At 45.8% G+C, this 12,948-nt stretch overlaps 2 protein-coding genes across 5 annotated transcripts in view; one reads left to right on the forward strand and one right to left on the reverse strand.

Moving 5' to 3' along the window:
• Window positions 1–11,580, reverse strand: part of RECQL5 (RecQ like helicase 5) — a 41,219-nt gene extending 29,639 nt beyond the window's left edge. For 2 of the 3 annotated variants that reach the window (XM_068914148.1, XM_068914147.1), the window contains exons 1-8: window positions 11,406–11,580; window positions 11,057–11,187; window positions 9,719–9,840; window positions 7,145–7,663; window positions 6,333–6,438; window positions 5,763–5,874; window positions 3,339–3,501; window positions 2,860–2,942 (exon numbers count right to left, since the gene is read on the reverse strand). In XM_068914148.1, the coding sequence (XP_068770249.1) occupies window positions 2,860–2,942; window positions 3,339–3,501; window positions 5,763–5,874; window positions 6,333–6,438; window positions 7,145–7,663; window positions 9,719–9,840; window positions 11,057–11,177 (1,226 nt within the window). In that variant the 5' untranslated portion in view covers window positions 11,178–11,187; window positions 11,406–11,580. The remainder of the gene's footprint in view (window positions 1–2,859; window positions 2,943–3,338; window positions 3,502–5,762; window positions 5,875–6,332; window positions 6,439–7,144; window positions 7,664–9,718; window positions 9,841–11,056; window positions 11,188–11,405) is intronic. The other variant, XM_068914149.1, reaches the window with a different exon arrangement.
• Window positions 11,581–11,630: 50 nt separating this feature from the next.
• The window catches only part of SAP30BP (SAP30 binding protein), a 34,037-nt gene continuing 32,719 nt past the window's right edge, over window positions 11,631–12,948 (forward strand). For both annotated transcript variants that reach the window (XM_068914150.1, XM_068914151.1), the window contains exons 1-2: window positions 11,631–11,823; window positions 11,960–12,069. In XM_068914150.1, the coding sequence (XP_068770251.1) occupies window positions 11,646–11,823; window positions 11,960–12,069 (288 nt within the window). In that variant the 5' untranslated portion in view covers window positions 11,631–11,645. The remainder of the gene's footprint in view (window positions 11,824–11,959; window positions 12,070–12,948) is intronic.

The raw sequence follows: 12,948 nt of genomic DNA on the forward strand, positions 1-12,948 counted from the left end.
TCAGCTTCCAAAATCTTGGAAGGTTGGAAGATTGCGGCTTTACTTCTCTGTAGATCTGACTGCTAATAAGGCCTCCGCTATCTTCCTTCTGGTTTATGCTCCAGATTCTGTGAGGAGTGACTCTACCTTTTGGAACAGGGAAGCCTGCAAACACAAAGGACATGTGTGCACATGTTGGTTTAGGGGCTGTGGCGGTTTCTGCTCAGGGCACAGAGAGGATGCATCAACATCTGATGCTGTTCTTGTCTAACTCTGGCAGGGTGGAAGGCAGCATGTCATCAGTACAAGAGGCGTCCTCAGTTCTGGAAGATCTGAAGAGACGGATTGTAACAAGTGACTGGGCTCTTGGGGGGCTAGTGGTGATTAGTGCCTTCTGTCTCATCTTCATTGCTCTCCTCTTATTTGCTGCCATCTTTGGGTGCTGCTCATCTCCAAAACGCAAGCGGAGCTGTGCATAAAACAGCGAGGCTGAGTGTAGTACTTAAAGCCTTGCAGCCAGGCAAGAGTCAGTGCAGCTACATACTGACTGTGCTGTTCATAGAAAGCTTTCTCATCTTCTATCCCTGGGTGGTAATTTCCCCCATGCAGCAGCTTTCCTGCATTGAGAGCCACCTACTAGTGCCAGCAGGTTGTTCTGAAATCCACAGCGAATGCAATACATATGGCAATCTTATTCAGGAACTGCGTGACTAGCTGAATACCAGAGTCTCTGCCTGACTTTCATCTTTCAAGCAAAACCAGAGGGTAGAGATGATAAATGGTCAGCCATCACCTAAAATTGATGAAGATGCCGTCAACTGCTGCAGTTTCATGTTTTCTTCTGCCTTACAAGCGGGCAACAGGAGACTCTCACCAGCAAAAGCTCAACTTGACCTTTCTGTCTGAATGTCTGTTCTCTAAAAGCAGCTCATACAATTATTCACCTGTCATGCTCAGGCAATAGCCTAAATATACCATGCAAAAACTTGCCTGTTAGAATACAAGTTTTTCTTTATTTGTTTTTATTTGGAACCTTGCAAGATCAGAGATTCAGGTTTACTTTTGCTGTTTGGATAGTGAATAGAACTGTATTCTAAATACAAAAAAGAAATGCAGTGTGACATTCCTTTAAAGAGCATCTTAGTCCCCTGTACAGTTAGGGCAAGGAAGAGAAATCCAGACAACACTGCTGCAATATGCTATCCTGGGATGACTTGTGGTGTGCCAGAAGGTAGCAAGAAGGTACCAAGCTGGGAGACAGAGAGATGGGCAAGCGTTTGAGTTGTAATTAGCTCAGTGAGCTTCCCTTGCAGTAACATAGTGAGAAGCAGAAGTCTTTCTCTTTTATGTACTCAGTGAAATACTATTTCCTCCTCTATTAACCTGAGCAAAGGAGAATCCGCTTTCTCTCTGCCCTCTCTCAGATATGGCCTCACTCCTGCAGCCCAGTTCTAGTGAAGGTCCTCACTTTAAATAATGGTCAGGTCTTTTAGTATATGAAAGGGGAGATGCTGTAAGATGGTTACATGGATCCTCACCCATACCCTCTCTAGGAGACCCACCCTGAAGTGTCCTCTAACTGCTTCTGGCTTATGCAAGGTTAGTTCGTTGATTCCAACGCAGTTCCCACAGCATGAGTGCCTATGCCAAGAAAACACTAACACAACTATTTCCTGTGTAAGGACCCAGGAAAAACAGATACTGAGATGTTTCCAGGATCAGCATCTAACCCAATAGACACAAATGCCTCTCGTATTATACAAAACCCAGACAAGCAGCCATCTGGCCACTCTTGCTGTGAGTAGGTGACATGCAACAGAAGGAGCAGAGCTGCTCAGATTTCACCTGCGTGGATCAGGCCCTTATAGCAGGAAACATCCTAATAGCTGCTTCCTCAAATCACCTTAACTCTGGACAAAGATGCATTGCTTCACATGCCCCAGCGCTACTCAACATTGTGCAATGCTTCAGCACAACAAATAAGACTCTTACAGAGCAACCCTGTAAAAACAGGATTTGTTTTCCAAACATGACCAGAAAGAGAGAATATGCTCACTGAGGCATCAGAAAAGAAACACATACCACATCCACCCTGAAAAAGTTGCCTCAGACACTGCTATGAAGGATGAAACTAAACGCAGACCTGAAAGCAAGATGACTAGTGTTGACTGTTTTCACTTAGTGAACGCACACTGCTCTCTTACTGGCAAAATTATAGCTTTGATGTCTCATCCAGCATAGCATAGCCTAGCAATCAGTACAATTACAGCTTACAAATTATGAACTAAATCTGAACAACACATGTTGCAGATGCTAGTCTGCATTTAGACTGGGCATGTTCATAATTTGAGCCTGTTTCTGAAAGGTTCTAAGCACCATCAGCTCCTTCAGAGATCAATGAGAATCAAGGATACCTAGTATTTTGCAGAGCGGAGCTCCTGAGATTTAGAGAAATATTAAAGCTAAATGCTTCTGCTCTACAGTGATGGTCTTTACTCTATCTGTCTGCCTCCTCACAGGAGAGGCGGCAAAGGAGAAAGAGTCAAAACAGAGGCAACTGGAAATAAGTCAATGCACCACAGATAAAACACACTAAAATTCATAGCCAGAGGAATCATAGTTTTAATGACAACATGTTACTTATCAGGCTCCAAGCCAACATCTCAGTTAACTCAGAGGTGGGAATGAGAGAGAGATGGTTGAATGAGATGTCTAAGTGACACTTTCCCCAGTCCAAACAACAAAGTATCAGGTGATTCATTCACTATTTTCTTTTTCCTGGTCATGCAGTTACAGAAAGATCTCAGCCATAAGAGTGCCTTGGAGGGAAAGGACATTGTTTCCCCAACATTAAACAGCATTAGAAAGAAATGCACTTACCCCAGCTCCTCGCAGAAGTTGACTATGGCATCAAAGGCTGTCATCACAGCTTTGTCAGACTCTTTCAAGGAGCCTTTTTTTTCCTGGAATTAGAGAGGGACGATAACTATAGTCTTCAATTCAAACAGATAGAGCAACTCTAGTGACAACCACATCTCACCCTACTGAGCAATGCAGCACAGATACAGACACCACCCTTTCTCCGCTCCACATTTCTACTCGGATCACTTCTGCTCACCCCTGCTTCCCTAATAAGGCTGGAGCTGGGTCTGGTAGCCCTTTCCCTCCCTGCCTTGTCCTCTTCTGCTATTCCTTGAAACAGGGCTATAGCCAGCTCCAGACTCAACAGCTATACCTACAGCTCCAGAAAAGAATCATTTCATCTTTGCATATTCAGATACTACTACAGGCAAGAGGCAAACCAGGTCTGCACAAACCCAACGTATACAGGTTGGTAGATACTATTCTGCAGATTATACCTGGATTTTAGAGAGCTCTTTCTTGATCAGGAAGCTGACTTGATCCCGGTCATTCCTAGAGTAATAGAGGCGGCAGCAGGATGGCTTCCCATCTCTCCCAGCTCTGCCAGATTCTTGGTAATATCCAGCCATTGACTTGGCAATATTCCAGTGGGCAACAAATCTGCATGCGATAAGACAACAGGAAGCACATGGCTGCAATCTTCTCAGATCGCTGCATACACAATTGCATTGTTCATAGACATCAACAACAGAGTAAAAAATCAGGCAGCAAAAGTATGAAATACAGAGGACTTAGCAGAGCAAAGGATTTTGAACGCAGACTTTTATTACTTCTTAACACTTGAGGCACACAGGAAAGCAGCAAAGCTATAACAAAATCCAGTACATGTGAACAAAATGTAAGCAGGATGTCACTCAAAATAGATGGAAGAGAACGGACACGTGCATATTTCAAACACGTATACAGTTGTACAGCTCTGAAGGATGAGAATAAGGACCCTGACTGAAGGAGTTTGGAATATTTTACCATAAAATAGAACACAAGTCCTATTTGTTTTGTGGCACACAATTTGAACATTACAAAACAATTTGAAATATTTGATTTTGAAAAGAAACTTCTTTGCCAACAAAGTCTGCATGGGAAATTCTGTCTCACCAAGCTCCTTTGTAGATGAAGGCATCCTTCCCAGTTAGCAAACATGACTCTGAGTCATTACGAAACCATAAATAATCTCTCAAGGAAAGTTTTCAACACAATACTGCAAGACTACTTTAAACCTGCTCATACTTGAATATGCAGCAATTCAGCTCAAACCTGTATCGAGAGGTCTCAGCATTTTGCAGTCCACTGATGCTGCCATTATTTTAAATGGCAGACTGCCTTTTTAATCTCTGCAAGACACCATGTCCCAGAGGCAGGTATTCTGCAGACAGGCATGACAAAAGATTAAATGGCAAAAATGAGCAAATGTGTTTCTCCAGACACGAACGCTCCAGGAACAGGCCAGTCTGAAGGCAGCAGGGCCCTTGCTTGACATTTCTTCCCCATTGGTAAGCTTACTGAAGGAATTGATAAATAATCTCAAGCAAAGCTGAATTAGCAGTAAAGAGAGAGGATCTGATTCTGTCAAACAAGAGACAACACCTCTGTTTTCCCTTTCTTTCTGAAAAGTCACCTCCAGAACTCGTCAAACCTGATCTTATACTTGAGAAGATATGCATGAATAAGAGCTTAAAACTCTGCCAACATATAGTCAGGGCTAAGCAGAAGTGTTTTGTTACCAGGGTCAAACAGACTTTTAGCTATTAAAAAACTGCTTTTAAAGAGTCACTTTAACTGCATTCCTCGGAAACTAACCAGGTTACAAGCATGTTTCAGCTATATTTCACTCTCATTCAGCCCCATACATTTCAGCTACTCTTTGCTGTTTCAGTGACCACTGTACTGAGTAAGGCAGAGACTAATTTCAGCAGATCACTACAATTCATGCTGCTATAGTAGAAGACTTCTCATGTTGCTGTTAGGTAACCTGAGTCAAGCAGTAAAATAGTCTGTCATTGCTATGGGAACACGTTATCTGTCAGCAAAATGGCAGAGACAGAAAGATGGCACAGCTGTGCACTGATGTGATCATCTCAATCATGTCCTGCTCCTGACCCATGGCATTCAAAGCAATTGCTTCATGTGGGTTTTAGAGCATAGGAGATCAGGTCCTTATGGGGTGTTGTGTGAGCTGCAGCTGGGTCATGCATCTACTAAAAGATCTTAGCTTTCAGCACTAACACAACTCAGCTATAATGCGGTGCAGGGATAACAGGAATTCTAATAACACAGAGCAATTATGGGGACAGTTAAAAAGTCGAAGAGGAACAGCAACTGAAAACATTTGCAAAGCTTCTAACCTTTGAATTAGAGTAATAATGTTAGAATGCTTATTGTGATCTGTGAGCTGCTGTTTTACCTCATTGCAGTTTGCAAAGGGGCAATCTCCAAAAACTGGCTCTGACTATTGTAGTAGAGGGTGTGCAAACTACTTTAGGTGAAAATTTCCTTGCCACTGCTTTTTAAGGGCAGCTATTGCATCAAGAGAAGTGAAAGGGACAGCTGTGATTGTGTCTGGATGGCTCTTGTTGAAACTCTGGAGGGTGTAGTAAGAACAAGCATTCCTCCAATTTTCCTGGTTTCCAGGATGACTAGCAAAGATGAGCTCTGGTGCTTTCTTAATTTCTTTACAAAACCTCTCCTTGTTTGTTTTTGCTGCTTCTAAGGTAGAAAACCTCAAGCTCTGCTTTTGTGGGTTTTAGCAAGTGTTCATCATGCATTTGAGTCAGATGGACCAGGGGACAGAGAGATGGAGGCTTTCCCTCCCCACTTCTTCAGGTTTCAGTGTCTGGTGGTGCATAAAACCCAACCTCACACACCTGACATTTGCTTTGTCTACTCCCATTCCAAAACTGATGGTTGCAACAATAACTGGGATCTTCTCCTCCATCCACTCATTCTGGATTGAAGTCCTGTCAGCTGCCTTGAGCCCTGGGAAGGGAAAAAGAGGAGAAAAAATTAAAAAAAGAAATAAGAGGATTGAAGGGGAAGTAGCAATATTCTCTTCCTCCTCCGTTCCCCCACTGCAAGCCAGCTCCCTCACTTAAAGAACGGACTGATGTACACACTCCTCTAAGCCTATGTTTAAACTGGCTTGGGATCAAGCAGAAGTCATCAGCAGTTGATTCTACTTCAGAGAGGAAAATCCAGAACCCTTCTGGGGCAGAAGCTGTTGTTATATTTAGGCTATGCAAGATCCAGCAGAAGTCAAAGTTCTGGAGTGAAGGGAATGCCACTCTCTGGAACGCCCCACACTGCCAGCTTGAACATCAGACACATCGCAGACCATGCTTAGAAAGTTGCTGTCTAGGTAGCCCTGACCCGGACCATAAGGGTGGTACAGTTCAGCTCTACCAACCACTGAGAGATGCAGATGCAGCTTCCAGTACCTGCGTGATAAGCCTTGGCTTTCACTCCTCGGTAGCTCAGTTCAATAGCCAGCTGGTCACACACATCCCTCATCCTGCAGTACACAATGCCACAACCAGAGTACACCTGTGCAGACAGGAGAGAAAATCTAGGACACTGTCCCAAGCCAATCAGCAAAGCTGCAGTCATTAGTGCAGAAGAGACCCTGGGGAAGCATAAGACTCGGCTCTTTTCCAAGCTGATTCCCCAACAACTAAATGATACTGCTGCAGCACAGAAGTAAACCAGACAGAGAGTCTCCTTATGAATCCTGTGAGGCCAAAAGGATACTAACCAAATATCTCAGTGCTCTCCCACTGCATACAAGGCAAAAAGCAGTCTCTCTCCACTTTACAGATAACAAACTGATGCGCAGAGGCTGACTGACTTGCTGAGAGTTACTTTGGAAATTAGTGTTACAGAAGGAAATTCAATACAACGCTCCAAATGCTTCAGTTCACCCTTACTGTATTTTTCCACACTAGGCAAAGAGCAGAACACTACCAAACACACCCTGATTGCCTGAGACAAGAAAAACCAAGAGAGAAATGCTATTCACGTATTCTGAACGCACGTTATTTTAGAGCAACCCATTTCTGAGGTTACTTTTGTCTGAAAGGAGCACAGCTTCACGTTTTACTTATTTTAGAGGAACTAAAAAACATATGTGAGCACTTCCCTTCCAGGGACTTCTTCCTCCCCCATCACAGACCTATCAGGGCTATAGCGACCACAGCATAATTAAGGAATATTCTATTCAATTCAGCCTTTTTCCCCCAAACGTAAAACCTACCCCAGCGGTGTTCTTCACTTCAAGTGCTTTCAGACAGAAATCCTTCAAGTTGCCATACGGATCAGTCAAGAGCTCTTTGAACTGCACATCGTAGAACAAGTTAGATCTGAAGCAAGGAGTCTTAAAGGTGGCAAGAGGCTGCTTTAGCTTAAGAGCTGCCACAATGTCCTCCTGGACCTGCCTGGTGGCAGTGGCAGTCAAGGCAACACACGGCGTATTTGGTATGCGAGAGCGCAAGGTGCCCAGTCGCAGGTAATCAGGTCGGAAATCATGTCCCCACTGGGAGACACAGTGAGCTTCATCGATTATCAGGTAGGACAAGAGGTTTCGGGACACCAGAGAGTTCAGCGTGGGCTGAAAGGATGAGGCAGCTGCCATCTCTGGGGTAATGTACAGGAGCTTTACTTGGGGCTTCTCGCTTGCTAAGTCAGCCAGGATGGTCGTCTTTTCCTGGGCAGAAAGCTTGGAGTTCAGAGAGCAGGCTTTGACCTTCAGAGCCAACAAGTGATCCACTTGGTCCTATATTAAATAAATAAATAAATAACGATTAAAAGAAAAGCAAATGGAATTGAGGAAAGCCAACCATCACCAATAAAGACTACTGGGGACATCCAGATGGGGCCCTAACTTCACCTCCAGGACTGAGTCTCAAGACAACATCCGCATACAATCTGGCTATTTAGAACCTCAACTCTAACTGCCTTTATCTTTAATTGCAAGCAAATCTGTTCAGATCTATCATCCATCTGCATTTTTGTGTCTCCATGCACTTTAAGACAGTCATTTTGCTGCTTGGAAACATCATCAGGTAAAATACAAAATACATTGTATACGTGCTAAGTACCTTGTCATATCCAGAGTGAGTTGAAACGAGTCACCTACGCATCTAAGGATTTACACTATCAAGTTGTCATACATGGAAAAAGAATAACACCACCCTTTAGTAACAGAGCACGCTTCATTCCAAAATATCTAGAGAACTTTATAAACACAGCTGAGATGAGACAAAATACAACGCTCATGCAAATCACCACTGCAACAGAACTGAGTCTGGATGAGAATCAGGCCTTGAAAATCAAGGAGGAAACACGAGATCACATTCAAATGAACACTAGACACAGAAATTCATCCGCCTGTCCCTGGACGGAGCTGTGCACTTGACTTGCACGTAACATTTCAAAAGATATGTATAATCCTGAAGAACGGATACCTCATCAGTTCACTCGGTAGTTGCTTTCCGTGATTAATTACCTCTCATTCCTAAATTTTCACATGCCTGATTTTTAATTTCAAGGCATGTGATGCTCAGTTTACAGCCACTGATCTTCACCAGGTCTTACTCACTAGATTGGAGAGGTTGCCAATATCCATTGTTTTCTGCTCACAAAGTCAACTTGCATTCTTCCCTGTAATAAACTAAACAGATCAAGCACTTTAAGTTTGGCTACACTGAAATACATCAAGATCATCTCAGACACAGCCACCCTGCCGGAGGGCTGGATGAGACAACCTCTCAAAGTTCGCTCCAGCTCTGTTCCCTAAGATTCGCTGAGTCAATCTCAGCATATTTGTCACTCTGACACATTCTGCTTCATCTGGAAACCTTACCAGCGTGGTGTTTTTTTTTTTTTTTTTTTTTACTTCTAGTTCACAGATAAAAATATTGCCTGTGCTGGAGCTGCTGCTAACTCCCCTGAAGCTTAATTAGAAATTCTCTCACTTGAAAAGAATTCACTATTTGTAACAGCTTTCTAAGATGTGCCACCAAGCCTGTTCTTAATCCTTAAAGCGCGTTATAAGAGATTATAGAGGAATTAAAAAAACCAAACAGACAAAATAGCAACTTACAAAACCAGATATCATGCAGTATTAATCGGATGCTTCACAGAAGTCTAAATTATGCTACAGCTGCTCTTGCAGGGAAGCATTTCTCCCCATAAGCGATGAAACAGTAGAAAAGGGAAAACACACAAACGTAACGTCTCACAGATGAAAGCGCTCCAGGAGCAGCTCTGTTAAACCAGCTTCTTCCCATGACAGAAAGAAAGACAGCAACAAAAGGCAGTTTGATGCAGAGGAAATTATGCCTTCAAAGGCAACTTCATTGTTTCCAGAGTTATTACTTTACAGATAAAATGGCAGTTTTGTTCTAGGGAAAGATCCAGTTTGGTCCATTTGAGGTACTCTACACATCAGTGCTTCTGTAGAGCACACTGCCACGTGGAGGTAAAAGGCAACTGGAGAAAATGGAGAAAGGATCAGTTACAATAAACACCAGGTTATTATTAAAGAAGAAAAACTTAATAGCATTAACTTTGTGAAAGAGATCTGCCATGGTCCTGCCTTTTAGAGAACTGCATAATATTAAACCAGAGTTGCTCTGTTATGCAGCCAAGCTGCAGTCTCTTCACCTATCACCACGATAAGGAAAAAACCCCAAGACATCAAGATGAGAAGCCAGAGACAGGCTAACAGCAGAGACTTCCAGACAGAAAGGCAAGATGCAGCTGTGCTTCCAGAGTTTCCTTACCCCCTTCACTGTCTGCTTTTCCACAGCTAACAGGAGACAGTTACCTGAATCAGTGCAATCAGAGGTGAAATGACAATGGTGATGCCCACTGCCAGAACTGCAGGAAGCTGGTAGCACAAGGATTTCCCTGCCCCTGTGGGCATGCATACAAAGACATCCTTCTCGCCTGCAAAGACAACAGAACAAAGCTCAAGGCTACTGAATGGCGGCAACTTCCCAGAGCTCTGTCTGGAGGGACGGGCACAAAATCTGTGAGAAACAGCATTAGTGGCCTATCTGTGCATGTACCTTGTGGCATACCAACGCAGGACGCTTCATTTTAGTTTCTAAAAGCATAGTAATACTTGGCATGCCTGCAATAGTTCCTTCAGAGAATCTCTGATCACTTTGTAAACATAGAGAAACAGGTTTACATCAGCACCAGAAGGTATACAGAAACCAAGATAAAGAACAGTTAAACAACTTATCCATATTCAGACTAATTCTCTTCCAGATGAACTGCTTTCATTCATCTGATAGACTTTCCGTTACCAAACTACCAGTCCCAATGACAGATGTTTATCATATCCTGCTAAAGTTTATCCCAGAAAGATCCCGCACAATAAGAGTTGGAAATCTTTCAAACACATGGAGAACGTTATGTAGTTTAGTAACCATCGCTGCGCCAAACAGTATCCACTTCAAATCAGAGATGCCAATGCACGCAATGTTATTTAAGAGGCAGAGACACCCCGCTGACAGAACACCGCTTTGGCAGGTCTATTATCAATAGCACCTCTGTACAACTGCTGGCAATAGATGAAAACTGTAACTATATCCTGAACGCCGAGTTTGACGCTGTTCTGATCTGCATTATGAGATCTGCCAGGAGAGCTGTCAGTCGGCAGTTCGCGCGTGCGAGCTGCCTGTCCAACAAACAGCAGTATTTTGGTGGACGCGTTAACGCCAGCACAATCATGTTTCTGATAACTTCCGCATGATTCACAGAATACATATGAACGATACCGACAAATCAATCTTCGGCTGGTATCAGCTGCGTCTACCCCACCTATAATAAAGACAGGTTTACCCTGCAAACAGATCAGTGTTTTAACCTCGTCTGACCATAAACATGCTGGCAGATGCCTCTAGCGGAGTCATGAGCAGCACAGCACTTCAATTTTACACCTTTTCTTTTTTTTCTTTTTGAGGTAATAGTGTTTTTTCTAAACAAATGCCAAGGGGAACAGGCAGAGGCAAAGCCGCGCTCGGTTTGCGACACACGGCAGCGCTCCTGCACCAGCGGGGCCCCGGAGGGCCGGGAGGGCCTTCCCGGCGCAGGCCGAGCACCTCCTCCGCAGACGGGCGGGAAGCCAAAAGGGGGAGTTTCGTCCGGGCCTCACCTTTCACCACAGCCATGGTCGCGCCTTCCTGCAGGGCGGTCTTGAAGGACTCGAAGCCGAAGACCTTCCGGAGGGTTGTCCGCACCCTGCCCGCCGGGCCCGGGCCGCGCTCCTCGCTCATCCTGGCGCCGCTGCGAACAGGCCGCAGACGGGGCGCTCAGCCCAAGCGCCGCCGCTCGCCGGACGGGGCCACCCGCGGGGGAAGGGGCCGCGCAGCGCCCTCCCCCCGGCACCGACCCTCCCTCCGCCGGGCGCCGTAGCACCTCCCCGCGCCCCCCCGTACCCCTCCGCGCCCCCGCGCCATCCCCGTATCCCTCCGCGCCGCGCCCCGACCCCCGGCGTCTCGCACTTGCTCAGGGTCCGGCAGGTGCTGCCGCGGCGCGGCGCGATGACGTCAGCAGCGCCCCTTAAAGGGCCAGCGGCGCCGCCGCTGCCGCCAAAAGCAGGCCGCACGCTTTTATCCTCCCCTTCCCTCTAGACACCCCGTTTCGTCTGCTGAGGGTTTATCGCTCTCGCCCTGCGCCGAGATTGGAGCATCCCGGGGATTAACGGGAGCCTGTTTAAGGCGGACTGAGGGGGTGGTGTTGCTATGGCGACTGTGCTGCGGACGTCATCGCCGCGCGCCGGAAGCTCGCCCGGCTGGGGGAAGAAGATGGCGGCGGCGAAGCGGAGCGTCTTGTCCTCGCTGGCGGTTTACGCCGAGGACTCGGACCCCGAGTCCGACAGCGAGGCCGGGACGGCCGGCAGTGACGGCGGAGCGGCCACGGGTGAGGGCCGGGAGCGGTCCCCCGCGGCCCGGGCCTGCCCCGCTCTGAGTGGAGGCGGGGGGCGCCGCCGCGCTCGCCCTGAGGCCCCGCTTGCTGCCGTCTCCTCATGGCTCTCTTCCCCCCTGTTCCTCTGTAGGAGAGAAAGGAGGCCTTGTCTCCGTTGGGTACGGCGACGATGACTTCACCCGCCTGGATGGGGACGAGGATGGGTACGAGGAGGAGGACGATGAGAACAGCAGGCAGTCCGTAAGTAGCTCTCTGCTCCTAGGGCTTGCCCTGGCCCTTTGGCACGTTGCAGAGCCTTGTTCTCCGAGGAAAGCCCCTGACCGGCAGCCGAGCTGGAACCTGGGAGCTCTGACTCCTACTGTGGTTTTTGGCACTTCCTGAACACTGTCGTTCACTTTCATTTGTTTCCAAGTAGGAGACGTTCACTTTGAAACCCATCAGCAGCTTGGCACAGCTTGTGTTGCTTGCTACTAACTCTGATTTTTTTTTTTTTAAATGGAAAAGATGTTGGTCCACAGTCATCTAAAACATAACTTATTTCTTAAAAAAAAAAGTATCTACTAAAATCCTGTGAGACAAACATGCTGTTGCATGGCTAGTTGGAGGATTAAAAAGAATAAAGCTATGCGATCTCTTAAATTATTCTTTTGTGTATAACTGAACTCACTCACTACATCAGGTCATTTTGATGTAGCAATGTTCTATCTAGACTTGAGTGGGTTTTGTTTGTCACAGATGCATGGCATGTCTCTAATAGCATCTTAACGCCAAGATAATTGGTGTGTTGTGAGACAGGGCATGAAATTCACTGCATGTGAGTGCAGCTAGAACACAAAAAAGGAAAATTTGTTCTGTTGTGGGACTATAGGAGCAAAACAAGAAGGCTTCTCAGAGGAGTTCTTGTCTCCTTTCTCTCCGATCAACCTTCTGCCTGCCACGACAGTAACAATATGTTATCTTACTCATGCTTTAGTTTTTGTGGCTACCCTGCAGAGGAGGGAAATAAGGCCCTGTTACTACAATCTCTTTCTCATTGAAAGCTGTTTTACCTGCGTTGGACTATTTTCTTATGAGAAACTTGCTGTTTTTCCCAGGTGCTATTACTGACCTTCCCCAGTA

Source organism: Struthio camelus, chromosome 19 (genome assembly GCF_040807025.1).
Source record: "Struthio camelus isolate bStrCam1 chromosome 19, bStrCam1.hap1, whole genome shotgun sequence".
In the NCBI taxonomy this organism is placed as follows: Eukaryota; Metazoa; Chordata; class Aves; order Struthioniformes; family Struthionidae; genus Struthio; species Struthio camelus.